We start from the raw sequence: 17,889 nt of genomic DNA, 5'->3' as shown, positions 1-17,889 counted from the left end.
TGTTTTTTTTTTGTAGTTTTTTTCTTGATTCTCTATAAAGCTGATTGTACTTATATTCTCCCCATTTTTGTTACATTAACCTTTTGGTGTATAATCACGTACATGTATGTCACAGAATGCCTTGTGTTATAGGCTTTTGTTGCACTTGTGCAGTCACTGATGAAGCCTAGCAATGATTGACAGCTGGGCTCCTGCAGTAGCTGGGATCAGAGACTTACAGAAACTTTTGATCCCATCCACTTATGCATCTAAAGTGCTTGATCGATAGAAGAGACCAGATCAACTGGAATTGAATAAACACTCACAGGTCCCTGGTCCAAGCAGCCACCTTGATAGTCTCTGACCATTGCCCAGAGCCCTGCAAACCTCTTCCTACCTGCCGGCAACATTTTCTGATCAGTAGGCCTGGCGTGACGTCATCATTTAGGCTTAACACATTCATGAGATCATGCCAGGCCTAATAGTCACTGGGGATGGCACACAGAGCTCTGGCGTTGAGGCCACGGACTTCTAGCTGGAACAAAATCTGCATATTAGACTGCCTGTCATTGTAACCGTAACCAATAGTTACATAGTTACATAGTTATTGAGGTTGAAGGAAGACTTTAAGTCCATCTAGTTCAACCCATAGCCTAACCTAACATGCCCTAACATGTTGATCCAGAGGAAGGCAAAAAAAACCCATGTGGCAAGGAGTAACTCCACCATGGGGAAAAAAATTCCTTCCCGACTCCACATACGGCAATCAGACTAGTTCCCTGGATCAACGCCTTATCAAGGAATCTAGTGTATATACCCTGTAATATTATACTTTTCCAGAAAGGTATCCAGTCCCCTCTTAAATTTAATTAATGAATCACTCATTACAACATCATACGGCAGAGAGTTCCATAGTCTCACTGCTCTTACAGTAAAGAATCCGCGTCTGTTATTATGCTTAAACCTTCTTTCCTCCAGACGTAGAGGATGCCCCCTTGTCCCTGTCTCAGGTCTATGATTAAAAAGATCATCAGAAAGGTCTTTGTACTGTCCCCTCATATATTTATACATTAAAATAAGATCACCCCTTAGTCTTCGTTTTTCCAAACTAAATAGCCCCAAGTGTAATAACCTATCTTGGTATTGCAGACCCCCCAGTCCTCTAATAACCTTGGTCGCTCTTCTCTGCACCCGCTCTAGTTCAGCTATGTCTTTCTTATACACCGGAGACCAGAACTGTGCACAGTATTCTAAGTGTGGTCGAACTAGTGACTTGTATAGAGGTAAAATTATGTTCTCCTCATGAGCATCTATGCCTCTTTTAATACATCCCATTATTTTATTTGCCTTTGTAGCAGCTGCCTGACACTGGCCACTGAATATGAGTCTGTCATCCACCCATACACCCAGGTCTTTTTCATTGATGGTTTTGCCCAGAGTTTTAGAATTAAGCACATAGTTATACATCTTATTACTTCTACCCAAGTGCATGACCTTACATTTATCCCCATTAAAACTCATTTGCCATTTATCAGCCCAAGCTTCTAGTTTACATAAATCATCCTGTAATATAAAATTGTCCTCCCCTGTATTGATTACCCTTTAGTGTCATCTGCAAATATTGAAATTCTACTCTGAATGCCCCCTACAAGGTCATTAATAAATATGTTAAAAAGAAGAGGGCCCAATACTGACCCCTGTGGTACCCCACTGCTAACCGCGACCCAGTCCGAGTGTGCTCCATTAATAACCACCCTTTGTTTCCTATCCCTGAGCCAGCTCTCAACCCACTTACACATATTTTCCCCTATCCCCATTACTCTCATTTTATGTATCAACCTTTTGTGTGGCACCGTATCAAAAGCTTTGGAAAAGTCCATATACACTACGTCCACTGGGTTCCCTTGGTCCAGTCCGGAACTTACCTCTTCATAGAAGCTGATCAAATTAGTCTGACATGAGCGGTCCCTAGTAAACCCGTGCTGATACTGGGTCATGAGGTTATTCCTCTTCAGATACTCCAGTATAGCATCCCTTAGAATGCCCTCCAGGATTTTACCCACAGTAGAGGTTAAACTTACTGGCCTATAATTACCGAGTTCAGTTTTTGCCCCTTTTTTGAATATTGGCACCACATTTGCTATACGCCACTCCTGTGGTACAGACCCTGTTATTATGGACTCTTTAAAGATTAAAAATAATGGTCTATCAATGACTGTACTTAGTTCCTGCAGTACTCGGGGGTGTATCCCATCCGGGCCCGGAGATTTGTCTATTTTAGTGATTTTTAGACGCCGCTGTACTTCCTGCTGGGTTAAGCAGTTGACATTTAATGGGGAATTTTTATCACTAGTCATATTGGCTGCCATGGGATTTTCTTTTGTAAATACTGATGAAAAAAAGTCATTTAGCAGATTGGCTTTTTCCTCATCCTCATCCACCATTTCACCCAGACTATTTTTAAGGGGGCCAACACTGTCATTTTTTAGTTTCTTACTATTTATATAGTTAAAGAATATTTTGGGATTATTTTTACTCTCTCTGGCAATGAGTCTCTCTGTCTCAATCTTTGCTGCCTTGATTTGCTTTTTACAGAATTTATTTAATTTTCTGTATTTATTTAATGCCTCATCACTACCTACTTCCTTTAATTCTCTAAATGCTTTCTTTTTGTTCCTTATTGCGCCCCTAACAGCTCTATTTAGCCATATTGGTTTCCTCCTATTTCTAGTATGTTTATTCCCATACGGTATATACTGTGCACAGGTCCTATCCAGGATGCTAATAAACGTCTCCCATTTTCTTTGTGTATTTTTGTGTCTCAGGATATCGTCCCAGTTAATTGCACCAAGATCCTCTCTCATCCGTTGGAAATTTGCCCTCCTGAAGTTTAGTGTCCTTGTCACCCCCCTACTACCCATCTTATTAAAGGTTACATGAAAACTTATTATTTTATGATCACTAGTCCCCAAGTGACCCCCAACCCTTATATTTGATATGCGGTCTGGCCTGTTGGTTAATATTAGGTCTAGCAGTGCCCCCCTCCTTGTTGGGTCCTGAACCAGCTGTGAAAGGTAATTGTCTCTCATAGTTGTCAAAAACCGATTACCTTTGCTGGAACTGCAGGTTTCTGTTCCCCAATCTATTTCAGGGTAGTTGAAGTCCCCCATAATAATGACTTCTCCTTGAGTCGCAGCTTCATCTATTTGCTTTACGAGGATATTCTCCATTGCTTCCATTATTTTTGGAGATTTATAACAAACCCCTATCAGTAATTTATTATTTTTTCCCCCTCCTCTTATCTCCACCCACAGGGACTCCACATTTTCATTAAATTCACCTATATTATCACGCAGGATGGGTTTTAAGGTCGATTTTACAAACAGACACACCCCTCCCCCTCGCTTATCTGTACGGTCATTTCTGAACAGGCTATAGCCCTGCAAGTTAACAGCCCAGTCATGGCTCTCATCCAGCCACGTCTCAGATATCCCCACCATGTCATAATTATGCTCCAACAACATTAGTTCTAATTCGTCCATTTTGTTGGCGAGGCTTCTGGCATTAGTATACATGCACTTGATGTTACTCTCTGTACCTCTATTCTTTCTTAAATTATTAACTGTTCTAACCCCACCCCCCATGCCTCCGCCACCCCCAACTTCCTTATTTGTGCCCAGCTCTCTATCTGCACTATCTTCCCCTCCTATAAAATGAATACCCTCCCCCCCATTCCCTAGTTTAAACACTCCTCCAACCTTCTAACCATTTTCTCCCCCAGCACAGCTGCCCCTTCCCCATTGAGGTGCAGCCCGTCCCTAGCGTAGAGCCTGTAGCCCACTGAGAAGTCGGCCCAGTTCTGCAGGAACCCAAACCCCTCCTTCCAACACCAATTCTTGAGCCACTTATTAACCTCCCTAATCTCCCGTTGCCTCTCTGGCGTGGCACGTGGTACAGGCAGTATTTCGGAAAATACCACGTTGGAGGTCCTTGCTTTCAGCATGCAGCCTAATTCCCTGAAATCATCTTTAAGGACCTTCCACCTACCTCTAACTTTGTCATTTGTGCCAATGTGCACCATGACCTCTGGGTCCTCACCAGCCCCTCCCAGTAATCTGTCCACCCGATCAGCGATGTGTCGGACTCGAGCGCCAGGTAGGCAGCACACCGTCCGACGATCCCTGTCTTTGTGACAGATTGCCCTATCTGTTCCCCTAATAATTGAGTCCCCCACTACCAGCACCTGTCTGGCCTGCCCTGCTCTCCTATTTCCCTCCTTACTGGAGCAGTCACTCCTCCGGCTTTCAGAGGACATGCCTGGCTGCAGCAGTGCTACCCCTGTACTGGCACCCCCCTCATCTGCCAACTTAGCAAACTTATTGGGGTGTGCCAGATCAGGACTAGCCTCCCTGGCACTCTTCCCTCTACCCCGCCTTCTATCTGTCACCCAGCTAACTGCCACACTGTCCTGCAGCTCCATCCTACCATCCCCCTCCTCATCTATCCCATTGAGCGTCTGCTCTGTGAGCAGAAGACTCCTCTCCATATTGTCTATGGATCTCCGTGTTGCCAGCTGCACATTTAGATCCAAAATCTGGGCTTCCAAATGCACAATGTGCTCACATCTCGCACAGCAGTATGCACCCTCGTCCGGCTGGTCAAGGACTGCATACATGTGGCAAGATGTACACTGGATGGCATTAACAATTGTGGAGCACATTTCCTAATGGGGATTGCACCACACAGAAACTTTAATTAAAAATAAATACAAAGTATTAATTTAAAAAAAAAAAAAAAAAAAAAAAAAAACAGAAGCAATTCCTCCCTTGGAAACTCCCTGATTCCAAAGTCACTGAATCACAAGTCACACACTTACCGCCGTTCACACTTACGCTCAGGTCACACTCAGCTCACTCACACTCGCTAAGCTGAAGATTTATAGATTTTTTTTTTTTTTTTCTCTCTATCTCCCCTCAACAGCAATCCACCTTGCTGTTCAGATGCACTTCCAAAAAGGTGATGAGCTCAGATAAGGTGTTATCCAAGCATGTTCGTGTCCTAATTGAGTATGTTCAGGATGCTCGAAAAAAATGCTTGAGTTGCCTCAGCTGCATGCTTTGTGACTTTTCGACAGCCGCAACACATGTTGCCTGTTAGGCATTCCCTGCATGTGTTGCGGCTGTTGAGCAGTGCAAGGCATGCAGCCTCGGTAACTTGAGCAGTTTTGCCGAGCATGCTGAAAATATTCGATTAGGACATGAGCGTGCTCTGATAACTCCTTATACCAGCATTTTCGCTCATCAATACTAACCAAAACAAATGCTTCGGAGTACTTAGTTTTGCAAATAATTGGTGCTTCATGTTCCCTAAGGGGCTGGTCTCACAGCCAAAGCTCTACCCACCCACAGCTACCACACAAACGTAAAATAAAAATGTGTTGCAATTGACCACCATGGTGCTCAAAACTTCAGTTGCATGCAGATAGCTGCAGCATGGGGTCTTGGAGTTTAATGGGCGATATAGTTATTATTATTATTTATTATTATAGCGCCATTTATTCCATGGCGCTTTACATGTGAGGAGGGGTATACATAATAAAAACAGGTACAATAATCTTAATCAATACAAGTCACAGCTGGTACAGGAGGAGAGAGGACCCTGCCCGCGAGGGCTCACAATCTACAAGGGGTGGGTGAGGATACAGTAGGTGAGGATAGAGCTGGTCGTGCAGTGGTTTGGTCGATCAGTGGTTACTGCAGGTTGTAGGCTTGTTGGAAGAGGTAGGTCTTCAGGTTCTTTCTGAAGTTTGCGATGGTAGGCGAGAGTTTGATATGTTGTGGTAGAGGGTTCCAGGATAGGGGTGATGCGCGAGAGTTAGCTTTTATATGCAATTATATGGCCAAAGATATGTGGACACCACTTTTAGGTGCTGAGTTTTTGGTGTTTCAGCTATACCTATTGGAAAGAGGTACATAAAGCCCTTTGCTGTGCAGTTGCCATATAGACACATGTTGCATAGGTCGTCCTAGAAAACTGTTATATTAAACATGGCGTTGTCAATGTTATAGCCAAAAGTCCATTCTTGAAATTTCTGCTTATGATTTTGGGGGCAAATTCCTACACAAGTAGTTCAAAATTTTGTGGAGTGCCTTTCCAGAAGAGATGAGGCTGTTATAGCTGCAAAATGGGGCCCCAACTAATGTGACCAGCCATGGTAGGTTGTCAGAATCTACACACAGGCTATATAGTCCAAATGTGGACACCTGGTCTTCACCGCTATGCGAGCTTGTTGGAGAAGCTATGGAGTCCTTGACACTATCAGACAGAAAAGCATCATGTTCAGCCAATGCTGGGACAAGAGATAGATATACAGTACCCTGACATATTGTGGATTTCCGACATGATCATTGAGGTGTGAGCTCTCTACATGTAACTGTAGATCCTCATTTTGGCTGCTGCTTTAGTCCGCAAGGTCTCCACCCTCTACCTGCGTTCTGGGGAAATAAATGGAATTGGTTTACTGCAAATATGTAACATTGAATATTGATATAAAATTATTTAACACGTCAAATAAAGGTACAATATTTTGGGGTGTTATAGATGCAACATGGGCCGTTCCTGTGGGTAAGGTTGGAGGAGAGGTCAAACTTTCCATTTCCTACAAGAATGACCAGCTGTTCATCATGGTAATGCATATCCGTAGCCTGGTAAGTACATTGGCTTCTGATATTGATAAATGCATAAAAATAATAAATAATAATATTAATAAAAAATATACAATGGGTGTTCTCATTCTAAATACATTAAACTAGTTCTTCACTACTATGATACTGATAGGCACCGATCTGGTATTAATGACCTGTCTTGAGGACAGATCCTCATTATCATAGTAGTGGAAAACCCTTTAAATATTGGTCATTTCCTTCCCAGATTCTTTTCCAGTGCAGGCAGGAATATAATGATCATCTTATTTTTAATGTCTTGTAGGGGTTTAAATGGGACCATGTGGTTCTGTTCTAGTTTGAAGAACACAGTCTACTATGATAAAATACCAACGTAATTCTACTTCTTATTTTACAAACTGTATATTATGGGGTTCTTTAAAAAAAAATGAGTTTTCGAAATATGTACAAGAAAAAGTTAATGGTATTCTTTATCGGAAGATATTTAACACACTATTACGAAGAAATGACTGTGTGAGATTAAAGTGTAGCTACGGCTATAGCTTCCATTTGTTGCTGGATGGATCAGGCATAGGTAGTCCCCTGTGATTATACCACTGTTGCTCTTTGGTTGCACAGCCAGGTAAATTACATCAGCTACTTTGCAAGGTGTATTGCACTGTGATGACACCATATAGCAGCAAGATGCAGCAATTCACAGGAGTATGGCCTATACCGGTGAGGCACAACGTGTGAACTTGCGTTGCAACATTTTGTTGTTATAGCCCTGTATCAGGGGACTGAAACGGAGCACCTGTATAAGAAGTGGTCCTATACAACAACAGCTCCAGTGATCCAAGAAACAGATGTCGCCTTTTGTTCAACTGAAATATTTTATTCCTAGACTGATAAATTTTAATTACAAATATGATTTATTAGTCATGTATAGAAACTACTTTTTGTGTAGCACTGCATGGGAAAGATTGATTACAAGAATTTTTATACTGTATGTATATCACAAAAAAACTGCTGAAGAACTGACAAAAACTTTTTTTTTCTCCTAATTTTATAAAATTATAAAAGGAAGGGGCCTAGGATGAGGGTGAATATACTAGATTGGGGTCCAGGGTGGGGGTCATTTTACTAGGAAGTTGGCCCAGGATCGTAGTCATTATAACAGAGTGGGATCCAGGATGGGGATCATTATACCAGAGTGGGGTCCACGATGGAGGGCATTATACCAGAATTCGGTCCAGGATTTGGTTCATTATACCTGATATGGGGGGTTATTTTACCAGAATAGGGCGAAGAATGGGGATCATAATACCAGGAAGGGGCCCAGGATGGAGGACATTGTTATAGGATGGAGGACATTATACCAGAATGGGGTCCAGGATGTGGTTCATTATACCAGAAATGGGGGTTATTTTGCCAGAATAGGGCGAAGAATGGGGATCATAATACCAGGAAGGGGCCCAGGATGGAGGACATTGTTATAGGATGGGGGACATTATACTAGGATGGAGGAAATGGTTACAGGAACCGCCAAGGATGTGGGACATTATTACTAGAGGGGGCTTAGAATGGGGACATTATACCAGGAAGGGGCCCAGAAGGGGAACATTATACCAGGAAGGAGCCCGGGATGGGAGAACAGGAAGCGACTTAAGATGAGACATTATTGCAGGATGAGGGACAGGGCAATTGACATTATTACAGGAAGGAGCCAGAACAGAGGACATTATTACAAGAAGGTGCCATAATGGGGACACTTACAAGTATGTCTTTATAGGATATAGAATGCTACAAAGGCCCTTTCATCTGAGCAACATGGAGGTGGGGGCCCAGCTCCAAATTTTGCATCGGGGCCTATGGGAATCTAGTTAAGCCACTGAGATTGACAGATACCTTTAATAGGTCCAGAGCATTGTATGTGACAAATGCTGCTCGCGTGATGATATTCACCACTCCAGAGCTCCCACTCTGCAGCTTCCCCTCCACCAACCGCCCTGGAGCTGGAATGACTGGAAGCAACAGGATGAGGAATTCTCAGTGTAGTCAAATGAGACACATCAAATCTCACCAGATCATGCTGAAAATGTCCGTTTTGGCCTTCTCTGTGGACACTTGCTTTTTTTTCTTCCTTTATGAGGCTGCCTTCTTATGTTTCCCCATTGGTTGAAGGGGAAATTTTCATATTGGGCACCATAAACTTCAAAAGCAAATATCCCAGCAAAAGAGTAGAGAAAATAATGTTGTTAAAGGTCCACTTTAAAGGGGTTGTTCTATAAACAACATTGTATAACCACTATGGTCTACCACAGGGACCACAAGAACCAATCGGTGTGCTTAGGAGTGGTGGTCTCGCAAGTACATCAGGGATTCGATTCTAGTGAATGGTGGGGATCCCAGCAGTCGCTCTTCCAGGGAGCATGCATTTATAAATGTAGCTTATGGGATAACCCCTTATGAAATTGTAATATATAAACCCAACGTAAAAGGACAGCGCATGATGGTTTTTAGTGCAAGATTTTTTTTTCTCAAAACTTAATTTTATGCTGGTTATTTTGCTTTATCATACCTTGTATATAAGTACCTTGTGTATGAAATGTTATAGAGATTGTGTTGATAAGTAAATATACAAAAATATGGCCGTCTTACCTATAGCATCAAACCACAGCTCAGCTTTTGTTTTTCTTCAGTAGTTAAAGGAGCTGTCTCATTTTATTTAATTGGTAAAATTGCACACTGCTTGTAAAAAGAAGCACAAATATTCTTTGTTCTCAAGAAAGGAGAAATTGTTATTACTATCGTTAACAGCATGTTGTCTAGCCTACTTGCCTACCTCCGAGGTGGCTGGCCTAGGCAAGGAGCATGTGCTTGTAAGCTGTTAGCTTGTAAGTGATGTTCTTTGCTGGTTGTATCGTTGGATCCATCTTCCATCTCCCTGTGCTTCTCCCAAGCTGCCTCTCAGTTTGCAGAATAGTAGTTCCCCCAGTTCAGCTAGCCCCAACTGTCAATCAAACTGTTCCCTGGCAAGCAGGAAGCCATAAGGCAGAGTATGCTCCTGAAGACCACGCAACCACCTGAAATTGTTCTTTTTATTTTCTCCTGATCATGTTCGCACTCCATGGTGTCTTCTAATACAAGCACTACCACTTTGCCTATCATGATTATTAATCGTACCAGCAACAATCCAGCATTGCTGCTCTGGCCATTGAGAATCTTTTAGGTCCATTGGGGACTTCCACGATGCCTGTCTTTTCTAATGTGAGAGGGGTGCAAAAAGTCCCTTAACGAGTCTTCTCCTGACAAAAAAGACCTACAAAGCCTTCTCACAATGAAGCTTCTGAAGTAATCTTTCATGCTCAACCCAGTCCATCAAAGTTAGCCAATTTCTAGCCCTCCAAACATCAAGGCCCTCTTGACAAACCTAAAACAATTGGGATTGCCCCCAAAAGAGGAGGTTTCAGACCTACCTGCACAAACCATATTTACCTCCTCTCTCATAACACAATTAAAATCTTGTCCGCAGTCCCCCCAGCAATAAATCTATGCACTTGGGTCAGAACAGCCGTGCAAAAGGGATGGGGGATATAAAAAAAAAAAGGCCAAAGCACACTGAAACCCCTCTACGGTACCATGGTGGAAAAATGCACAACAAAATCAAACAAAAGTGAATTCGGTACCTAGGGGTACATAGAGAAAAACCAGTGGAATTCCTGACCTATCATTTCCCTGTTTACTGAACCTTACCATAGGAGTCTCAGGCATGGTGCTCGCCTGATCTGTCAAACTTCAGGGTCACACCCACCATCCCTCCCTCCCGGTAAGCAGGAGGCGGAGGAACTGTATGTTCTTGAACACAACTTGAATTAAATCAAAGCTGAACTGTGGTTGGTTGGTTGCTATGGCAACAAGGCCAGTTTTATCCTCAGACGGATTTGATAAATGTGGGCCAATGTTTTCTTTTACTGTTTTTGTGTGTTCCTGAGCAGCCACTACAGGATAACAATGAGCCAAATCCATATGTGAAGATCTACCTGTTACCGGATCCACAAAAGACAACAAAGAGGAAAACTAAAGTGGCAAAGAAAACCTGCAACCCTACCTATAATGAAATGGTACATATTTCCATGGATGAGCTTCCAAACTATAATTTTCTGTTAATAAGGCTGGTGTAAACTTAATACTGGACTTGTATTGATTGTCCCATTACTCAACCTAAAGAGAGCAATAATGGCTGTCACAAATGTCTACCCAGAAAGCTTAATTCTCCAGTTCATAATTTTATCCATGCTTTTCCTACATAGCCATTTTAGTTTTCAAATAAAAAGTGCAGATGAACTTTATAAGATCACATAATAGAATAAAACATGACACCTGTAAAGGGAACCTGTCAAGTGAAAAAAACACTATTAACCTGCAGTTACGGGGTTAATCTGCAAGTTAATAGCGTTCTGAACTTGCCTGGTACCTACAGTTAAAGCCCCGCTGCCGAGAAAAAATTAACTTTATTTCCCCCAGCAACGTTCGGGTTTCAGTCACAGATGTGGGGCTGCGCAGGTTCCGTCACCGCTAGGTGTATTGAGAGCGGGGGCTGTAACCATGGCCTCTGCACTAACTGACAGTCGGCCATAATACTGAGTCACTGAAGGTGGCATACATGTTTTTAGTATAACTATGCATTTTTCATTAGCTCATTGTCATATTAGCATAGATGATCCTAAATCTTTTATAAAGCGGTTGTTCGCTACTGGACAACCACTGCCTAAAGGGATTGTCCCACAAACGAATTACATTTTAATAAATAGATCTTCGAATAATAATAAGTTCCACAATTGGAGGAGTTAAACATTTATTTTCCTGTGCTGAAATAATCTTAGAAATGTGCCCCTGCTGTGTACTGTGTAATGTCTGTGTCTGATCGCACAGGAACATGATCTGATCATACCATTGCTCCTGGGCCAGGGAGAGAAACAAAAGGGTTTACAGACATTTCAGCTTGGGATCACAGATACTACTTTCTGTGAGGTAAAACATTTCCCTGCCTGGAAATTTCCTTAAACTGTGTTTAAGGAAAACCTTTGTAGGCAATGGCTTCCAGTGCACACTCTTGTACACTTATATGTATTCCAAGATGTATTAAAAATCCACAATTGGCTGTAAAACTTATTTCTGTGATGTGAAATATTTAAAAACAGGGAGGGAAATGTTTTATCTCACAGGAAGCAGCAGCTGTGATCCCATGCTGTCCTGTCTGTACCCTCTCTTTTACTTCCTCCGACTGCCCAGTAGCTGCGGTATGATCAGACTATGTCCCTGTACGGTCAGACACAGTGATAACTTACACAGCACACAGCAGGGGCACATTTATAAGATTATCTCAGCACAGGAAGATTTTTTTTTTTAACAGTTCCAATTAACTTATTATTCTAAGATCTATGGATTAAAATGTACTTTGTTCGTGGGACACCCCCCTTTAATCAGTTCAGGACCCCAATTAAAATAAAAACAATAGATACTCATCTCCCGCAGCGGAGCCATTCCTGCAATGTCTGCACTGCTATTGCCTGCGGGTGAGTGACATTGTTGTATCACATGCCTGTTGCAGTTATTCAGCAGCCGCTGTTTGGCCGAAGCCTTTAATATTTCATCAGAGCAGACGTCCACCCTGATGGAATATTAATGAGCTGCAGCCCATCAGAGACTGCTAACTGGCTGCAGCGGGTACATAACACAATAGTGTCACATCATCCACTGTGGGATGTAAGTATCCATTGTTTTTATTGTAAGTGGTTTTCTGATTTCTGAATTGATTAAGCAGGTCGTTGAGTCTTAAACCCAGAAAAATATATAAATTTTCTTTTTGTTTTGTTTTTTTACAGTTGGTGTATGATAAGATTCCTAAAGGAGATCTACAGCAACGCGAGATCTGGTTAACTGTGCTCAGTGAAGAAGGATTTTGGGAAAACATTTTACTCGGAGAAGTCACCATTCGACTTAGAGATATAGACCTCAGTCAGGAGAAGATTTGCTGGTTTAAGCTTGGTTCTGCTAGTCAAATAGCTAACTAAACGACACTGAGTAATTCAACAGTAGCATGTGTCACCGGTATGGCGACGGTTCTCTTCAATGCCTTGTTTTGTCTATAAGGTTATTGTAACCAGAAACGAGCTCAAGGAGTTTTCATTTTAATTGACAACGGATAATAATATATATTATATTTCTTTCCAAGGTAATTCAAGAGACTGCAAATAATTACTGGCTTCCTTCTAGAGAAGGGTTTCAGACAAAGACTGGAAAAATTACAGTATGTTTAATAAGTTTACCTTGTGTCAAGGGAAGCAGTCTAGTACAGAATTAGCTTAAATTTACTGTTTCTTTTTATTTTTTTCGGTGCATGGGGCTGGGACACGGGTGCTAGTAATATAAATGAATTTGTCCATGACATTGGACTACGTGCACTAGAAGGCTACCTGTCCATGACATTGGACTACGTGCACTAGAAGGCTACCTGTCCATGACATTGGACTACGTGCGCTAGAAGGCTACCTGTCCATGACATTGGACTACGTGCACTAGAAGGCTACCTGTCCATGACATTGGACTACGTGCGCTACAAGGCTACCTGTCCATGACATTGGACTACGTGCGCTAGAAGGCTACCTGTCCATGACATTGGACTACGTGCGCTAGAAAGCTACCTGTCCATGAAGTTGCTCTGAAACTCCTAGACCTGTGCATCCTGGAGAATTTAGATATTTTACAAGTGCAGATTGATCTAAGCACCTTTTTAATGCAGCTGCATTGGAGTTGTATGTATCTTGTTTTAAACGTCTCTACATTTTGTTTTATTCTTGCCGTTGTATTTATTTTATTTCTACAGCTAGGTCTCCTTCTGGTTCTTTTCCTCTAGCAATTTCTGAAAACTAAAATGCAGTCTTGTAAAAGGAAAAACATTTAAGATATATCCAAATATTAACAGATGAGAGGACCAAAGCCCACTGTACCTAGCGTGGAATCCATATTCCAGAGAATGTTTGTGTATAAGGGTTAAGGGATAAGTTCTGCTAAACTATTATTTAAGGCCTGAAGATGAAGATTGTATAGTACCCATAGACCTTGTTTCTTTCTTTCATCATAACATCCGGGAAAGCACTTGAATCCTGTATTGCTCTGATTTTAAGGTTCTCCTTCATGAAGCCCATTGGAAAAAAAAAAAAAAAAAAAAAAAAAAAAAAAGTTACTCACCCAGTTGGACTGCCTTTGTTTTAGATGTATGAATTAAAATAACACAATGTTTCAGTATATATAAGTACATGTAAAAATAATATTGTGTAGTTTGAAACAAGGGGACCATGTGAAGGATCTCCATAGTGGTTATGTCTTTGCACAGGCCAGTGATTGCACTCATAGGATGCCAAGAAATTTTATTGACTGTTATATAATATTCTTACTGAATTTTTTTTACTTGAAAGAGTGTGCAGAATATTATGGATACACAAAAAAAATAATTTGAACTTCTCCATACAGTAAAATGTTCGTACTACAGTCTCTCCAACACATGAAGAAACCCGGGTATTGCTGAAAGTGGAGGTGGCACCTATAATTGTTTTAAGACGAGAATTTGGACTCTTGTATGCTGTGCACCTGTACAATTAAGAAATTGCTTCCCAAGGAGAGCTGTGTTCAATAGGGCAGTGGTTCACCTGCCCCTGCCTATTTGTGACCACTAATACAAAGTTTATGATAATGTGTACGTGCTGAATAAATGACGTTATTCTGAGTTTCACAGTATTGATGTCTAAATACAACTTTATGTGCTGTGTCAATTATTGGTAAATCTTTAAAGGGGTGTGCTCAACATTGGAATTTATCCTCTATCCATGGGAGATGGGATAATGTCCCAATTGCTAGGTGCCCAACCACTGAGCCCTCCATTGATCCCGAGAATGGAGTGTGACTGGGACAGAGGACGATCATGCACACTGCTGCTCCATTCATTCTTATGGAGGTGCTAAAGACTAACTGAGCGCAGCACTCGGCTATTTCAGCAGAGCGCATGATCAACCACCTCTCCGTTTACACGGAGCTCGTCAGAGCCACAGTTCCCAGGATCAGATGGGAGTCCCAGCAGTTGGACCCCCAGTGATTAGGAATTTATCCCCTATCGAATAGTGATAATAGCTATCCAATGGATAGGGGATAATTTCTAAACTTGAGAATACCCCTGTAAGTAAAAAGAATGCTGAAGAGAGGCAATTGCTCAACTCAACGTAAGGCAGCTTAAAGCACCACTCCAACGTATTTTCTTTTATTTCAGTGCTGGAGTGGTGCCTCTAATGTTAGCTTCCTAACCCTAATATATTAACCAGCCGCTCTCTCTAGCTGTTCCCAACACCACTCTGGTCCTGATCCGCTATCTTGTGACCGCAACTTCTGACCGACCAACAGTTCTGGACTGAATCTTCTTCTAGGGCCAGGAACACATTTGTGAGAAACTCGCACCAGTCTCGCATGTCAATACCCGGCACTGGCTGCTGGCACTCAGGACCGGAACGCTCAGGTGCATGTATTTCTATGCAGCTGAGCTCTCTGGTCCTGAGTGCCGACGGCAGTGCCGAGTATTGAGATGCGAGACTCGTGCTAGTTTCTCGCAAGTGTGATCCCGGCATAGCTCTTATAGTCTTACATTGAGTAGTAACTCCAGTCTCTACCAGCAAACACTGGTGCGATCTGACAGGTCACAAGCTTCAGAAGACTATCAGAGTGGAGGCGACAGCAGAAGAAGACGGCTGGTAAGTATATTGCTAGGGGCAGTGCACTTACATTAGTGATACCACTCCAGCGCTGAAATATAAAAACGCTGGAGTGGTGCTGTAAAACATCAGCATGGTAGACACAAATGTGCAGCAAATTTATCTACATTAACAGGGGTAAATTAACCCCTTCATGACCGTGGGATTTTTCGTTTTTCCGTGTTCGTTTTTCACTCCCCTCCTTCCCAGAGCCATAACTTTTTTATTTTTCCGTCAATTTGGCCATGTGAGGGCTTATTTTTTGCGGGACGAGTTGTACTTTTGAACGACATCATTGTTTTTACCATGTCGTGTACTAGAAAACGGGAAAAAAATTCCAAGTGCGGTAAAATTGCAAAAAAAAGTGCAATCCCACACTTGTTTTTTGCTTGGCTTTTTTGCTAGGTTCACTAAATGCTAAAACTGACCAGCCATTATGATTCTCCAGGTCATTACGAGTTCATAGACACCTAACATGACTAGGTTATTTTTTACCTAAGTGGTGAAAAAAAATTCCAAACTTTGCTAAAAAAAAAAAAAATTGCGCCATTTTCCGATACTCGTAGCGTCTCCATTTTTCATGATCTGGGGTCGGTTGAGGGCTTATTTTTTGAATGCCGGGCTGGCGTTTTTAATGATTCCAATTCGGTGCAGATACGTTCTTTTGATCGCCCGTTATTGCATTTTAATGCAATGTCGCAGCGACCAAAAAAAACGTAATTCTGGCGTTTCGATTTTTTTTTCTCGTTACGCCGTTGAGCGATCAGGTTAATGCTTTTTTTTTATTGATAGATCGGGTGATTCTGAACGTGGCGATACCAAATATGTGTAGATTTGATTTTTTTTTTATTGATTTATTTTGATTGGGGCGAAAGGGCGGTGATTTAAACTTTTATATTTTTTTTATTTTTTTCACTTTTTTTTTTACTTTTTTTTTTTAACTTTTTTTTTTACTTTTGCCATGCTTCAATAGCCTCCATGGGAGGCTAGAAGCAGGCACAGCACGATCGCCTCTGCTACATAGCAGCGATCTGCTGTTCGCTGCTATGCAGCAGAAAATCAGGTGTGCTGTGAGCGTCGACCACAGGGTGGCGCTCACAGCTACCGGCGATCAGTAACCATAGAGGTCTCAAGGACCTCTATGGTTACAATGTACAAGCATCGCCGACCTCCGATCATGTGACGGGGGTCGGCGATGCCGTCATTTCCGGCCGCCTGGCCGGATGCGGTAGTTAAATGCCGCTGTCTGCGTTTGACAGCGACATTTAACTAGTTAATAGTCCGATGTCAGTAAGGGGTTAAGGGTAGCCAGGGCCCGGGCTGTTCAGACACTGTGGGCCCCCCGGTCATGCGACGGGGTCATCATATACCTGAACCAGATTATTCCAGAAAAATAGTTGCTGTGTGAAACTATAACTTGTCAAACATCCATTGATCTAGTCAATTTACCCTTCAGTTAGGAAGAAGAAAAAAAACAATACTATCACCATAAGTGCCAGTATTCACAGGAGATCTGTACTTAGTATGCAGTGTCTGTGTAGAGGTAATATAGTGATCACTGGTGACATTATACACAGGACCTCTGTATATAGTATACAGTGTATAGTGTCAGTGTATAGGTAACACTGACTCACCAGTGACGTCTCTAGGTGAAGTCCTTCATCTTTCATCCAGCACAGACCGCCATCACTTCATCCAGCCAGGACTTTCTGCAGGAAATAACACAGTTATCTCGAGCTCCGCTTGCAGAACACATTACTTAATTTTTCCCAACTTCTACATTACACCACATGAAGAAAAAGAGGCGACATAGTGTCACTCTACACAGTAACAGGACCGCCCCCCCCCATTTAAAACAGTGTCCTCAAAAAATAAAATAAATACATCACTGCAGTAATAATATCCCTTAGGCTACGTTCACATTTGCGTTGTTGTGTGTTGCGTCGGCGACGCATCGGCGACGCAACACACAACGCATGCAAAACGCATTGTTTTGTGACGCATGCGTCCTTTTTTTGCATGATTTTGGACGCAAAAAAAATGCAACTTGCTGCGTCCTCTGCGCCCTGACGCGTGCGCCCAAAAAGACGCATGTGTCACAAAACGCAACACAACGCATGTCCATGCATCCCCATGTTAAATATAGGGGCGCATGACGCATGCGGCGACGCTGCAGCGCCCGACGCTGCGGCGCACAACGCTAATGTGAACGTAGCCTAAATTAGCCCCTATGGTAATAATAATATCCCCCATCCTGGCCCCGTGTATCTCATTCCTGGCTTCAGCCATATGTTCTCCCATCCTGCCCTCATGAGTATCCATTCTGCCCCATATGATCTCCCCATCCTGCCCCATATGATCTCCCCATTCTGCCCCATCAGTTTCCATCGTATCCATCCTGCCCCATGATCCTGCACGATCTGTCTCCAATCCTGCCCCATGTCTTT

General features: G+C 42.4%; 1 protein-coding gene across 2 annotated transcripts in view; it reads left to right on the top strand.

The window, feature by feature from the left end:
• PIK3C2B (phosphatidylinositol-4-phosphate 3-kinase catalytic subunit type 2 beta) overlaps window positions 1-14,440 on the top strand; it is a 146,719-nt gene extending 132,279 nt beyond the window's left edge. For both annotated transcript variants that reach the window (XM_077295051.1, XM_077295052.1), the window contains 3 exons: window positions 6,580-6,686; window positions 10,640-10,765; window positions 12,530-14,440. In XM_077295051.1, coding sequence (XP_077151166.1) covers window positions 6,580-6,686; window positions 10,640-10,765; window positions 12,530-12,718 — 422 coding nt within the window. In that variant the 3' untranslated portion in view covers window positions 12,719-14,440. The remainder of the gene's footprint in view (window positions 1-6,579; window positions 6,687-10,639; window positions 10,766-12,529) is intronic.
• The last annotated feature ends 3,449 nt before the right edge of the window (window positions 14,441-17,889 follow it).

Source organism: Ranitomeya variabilis, chromosome 3 (assembly GCF_051348905.1).
Source record: "Ranitomeya variabilis isolate aRanVar5 chromosome 3, aRanVar5.hap1, whole genome shotgun sequence".
NCBI classification, from domain to species: domain Eukaryota; kingdom Metazoa; phylum Chordata; class Amphibia; order Anura; family Dendrobatidae; genus Ranitomeya; species Ranitomeya variabilis.
This window is presented reverse-complemented; position numbering and strand designations above follow the sequence as displayed.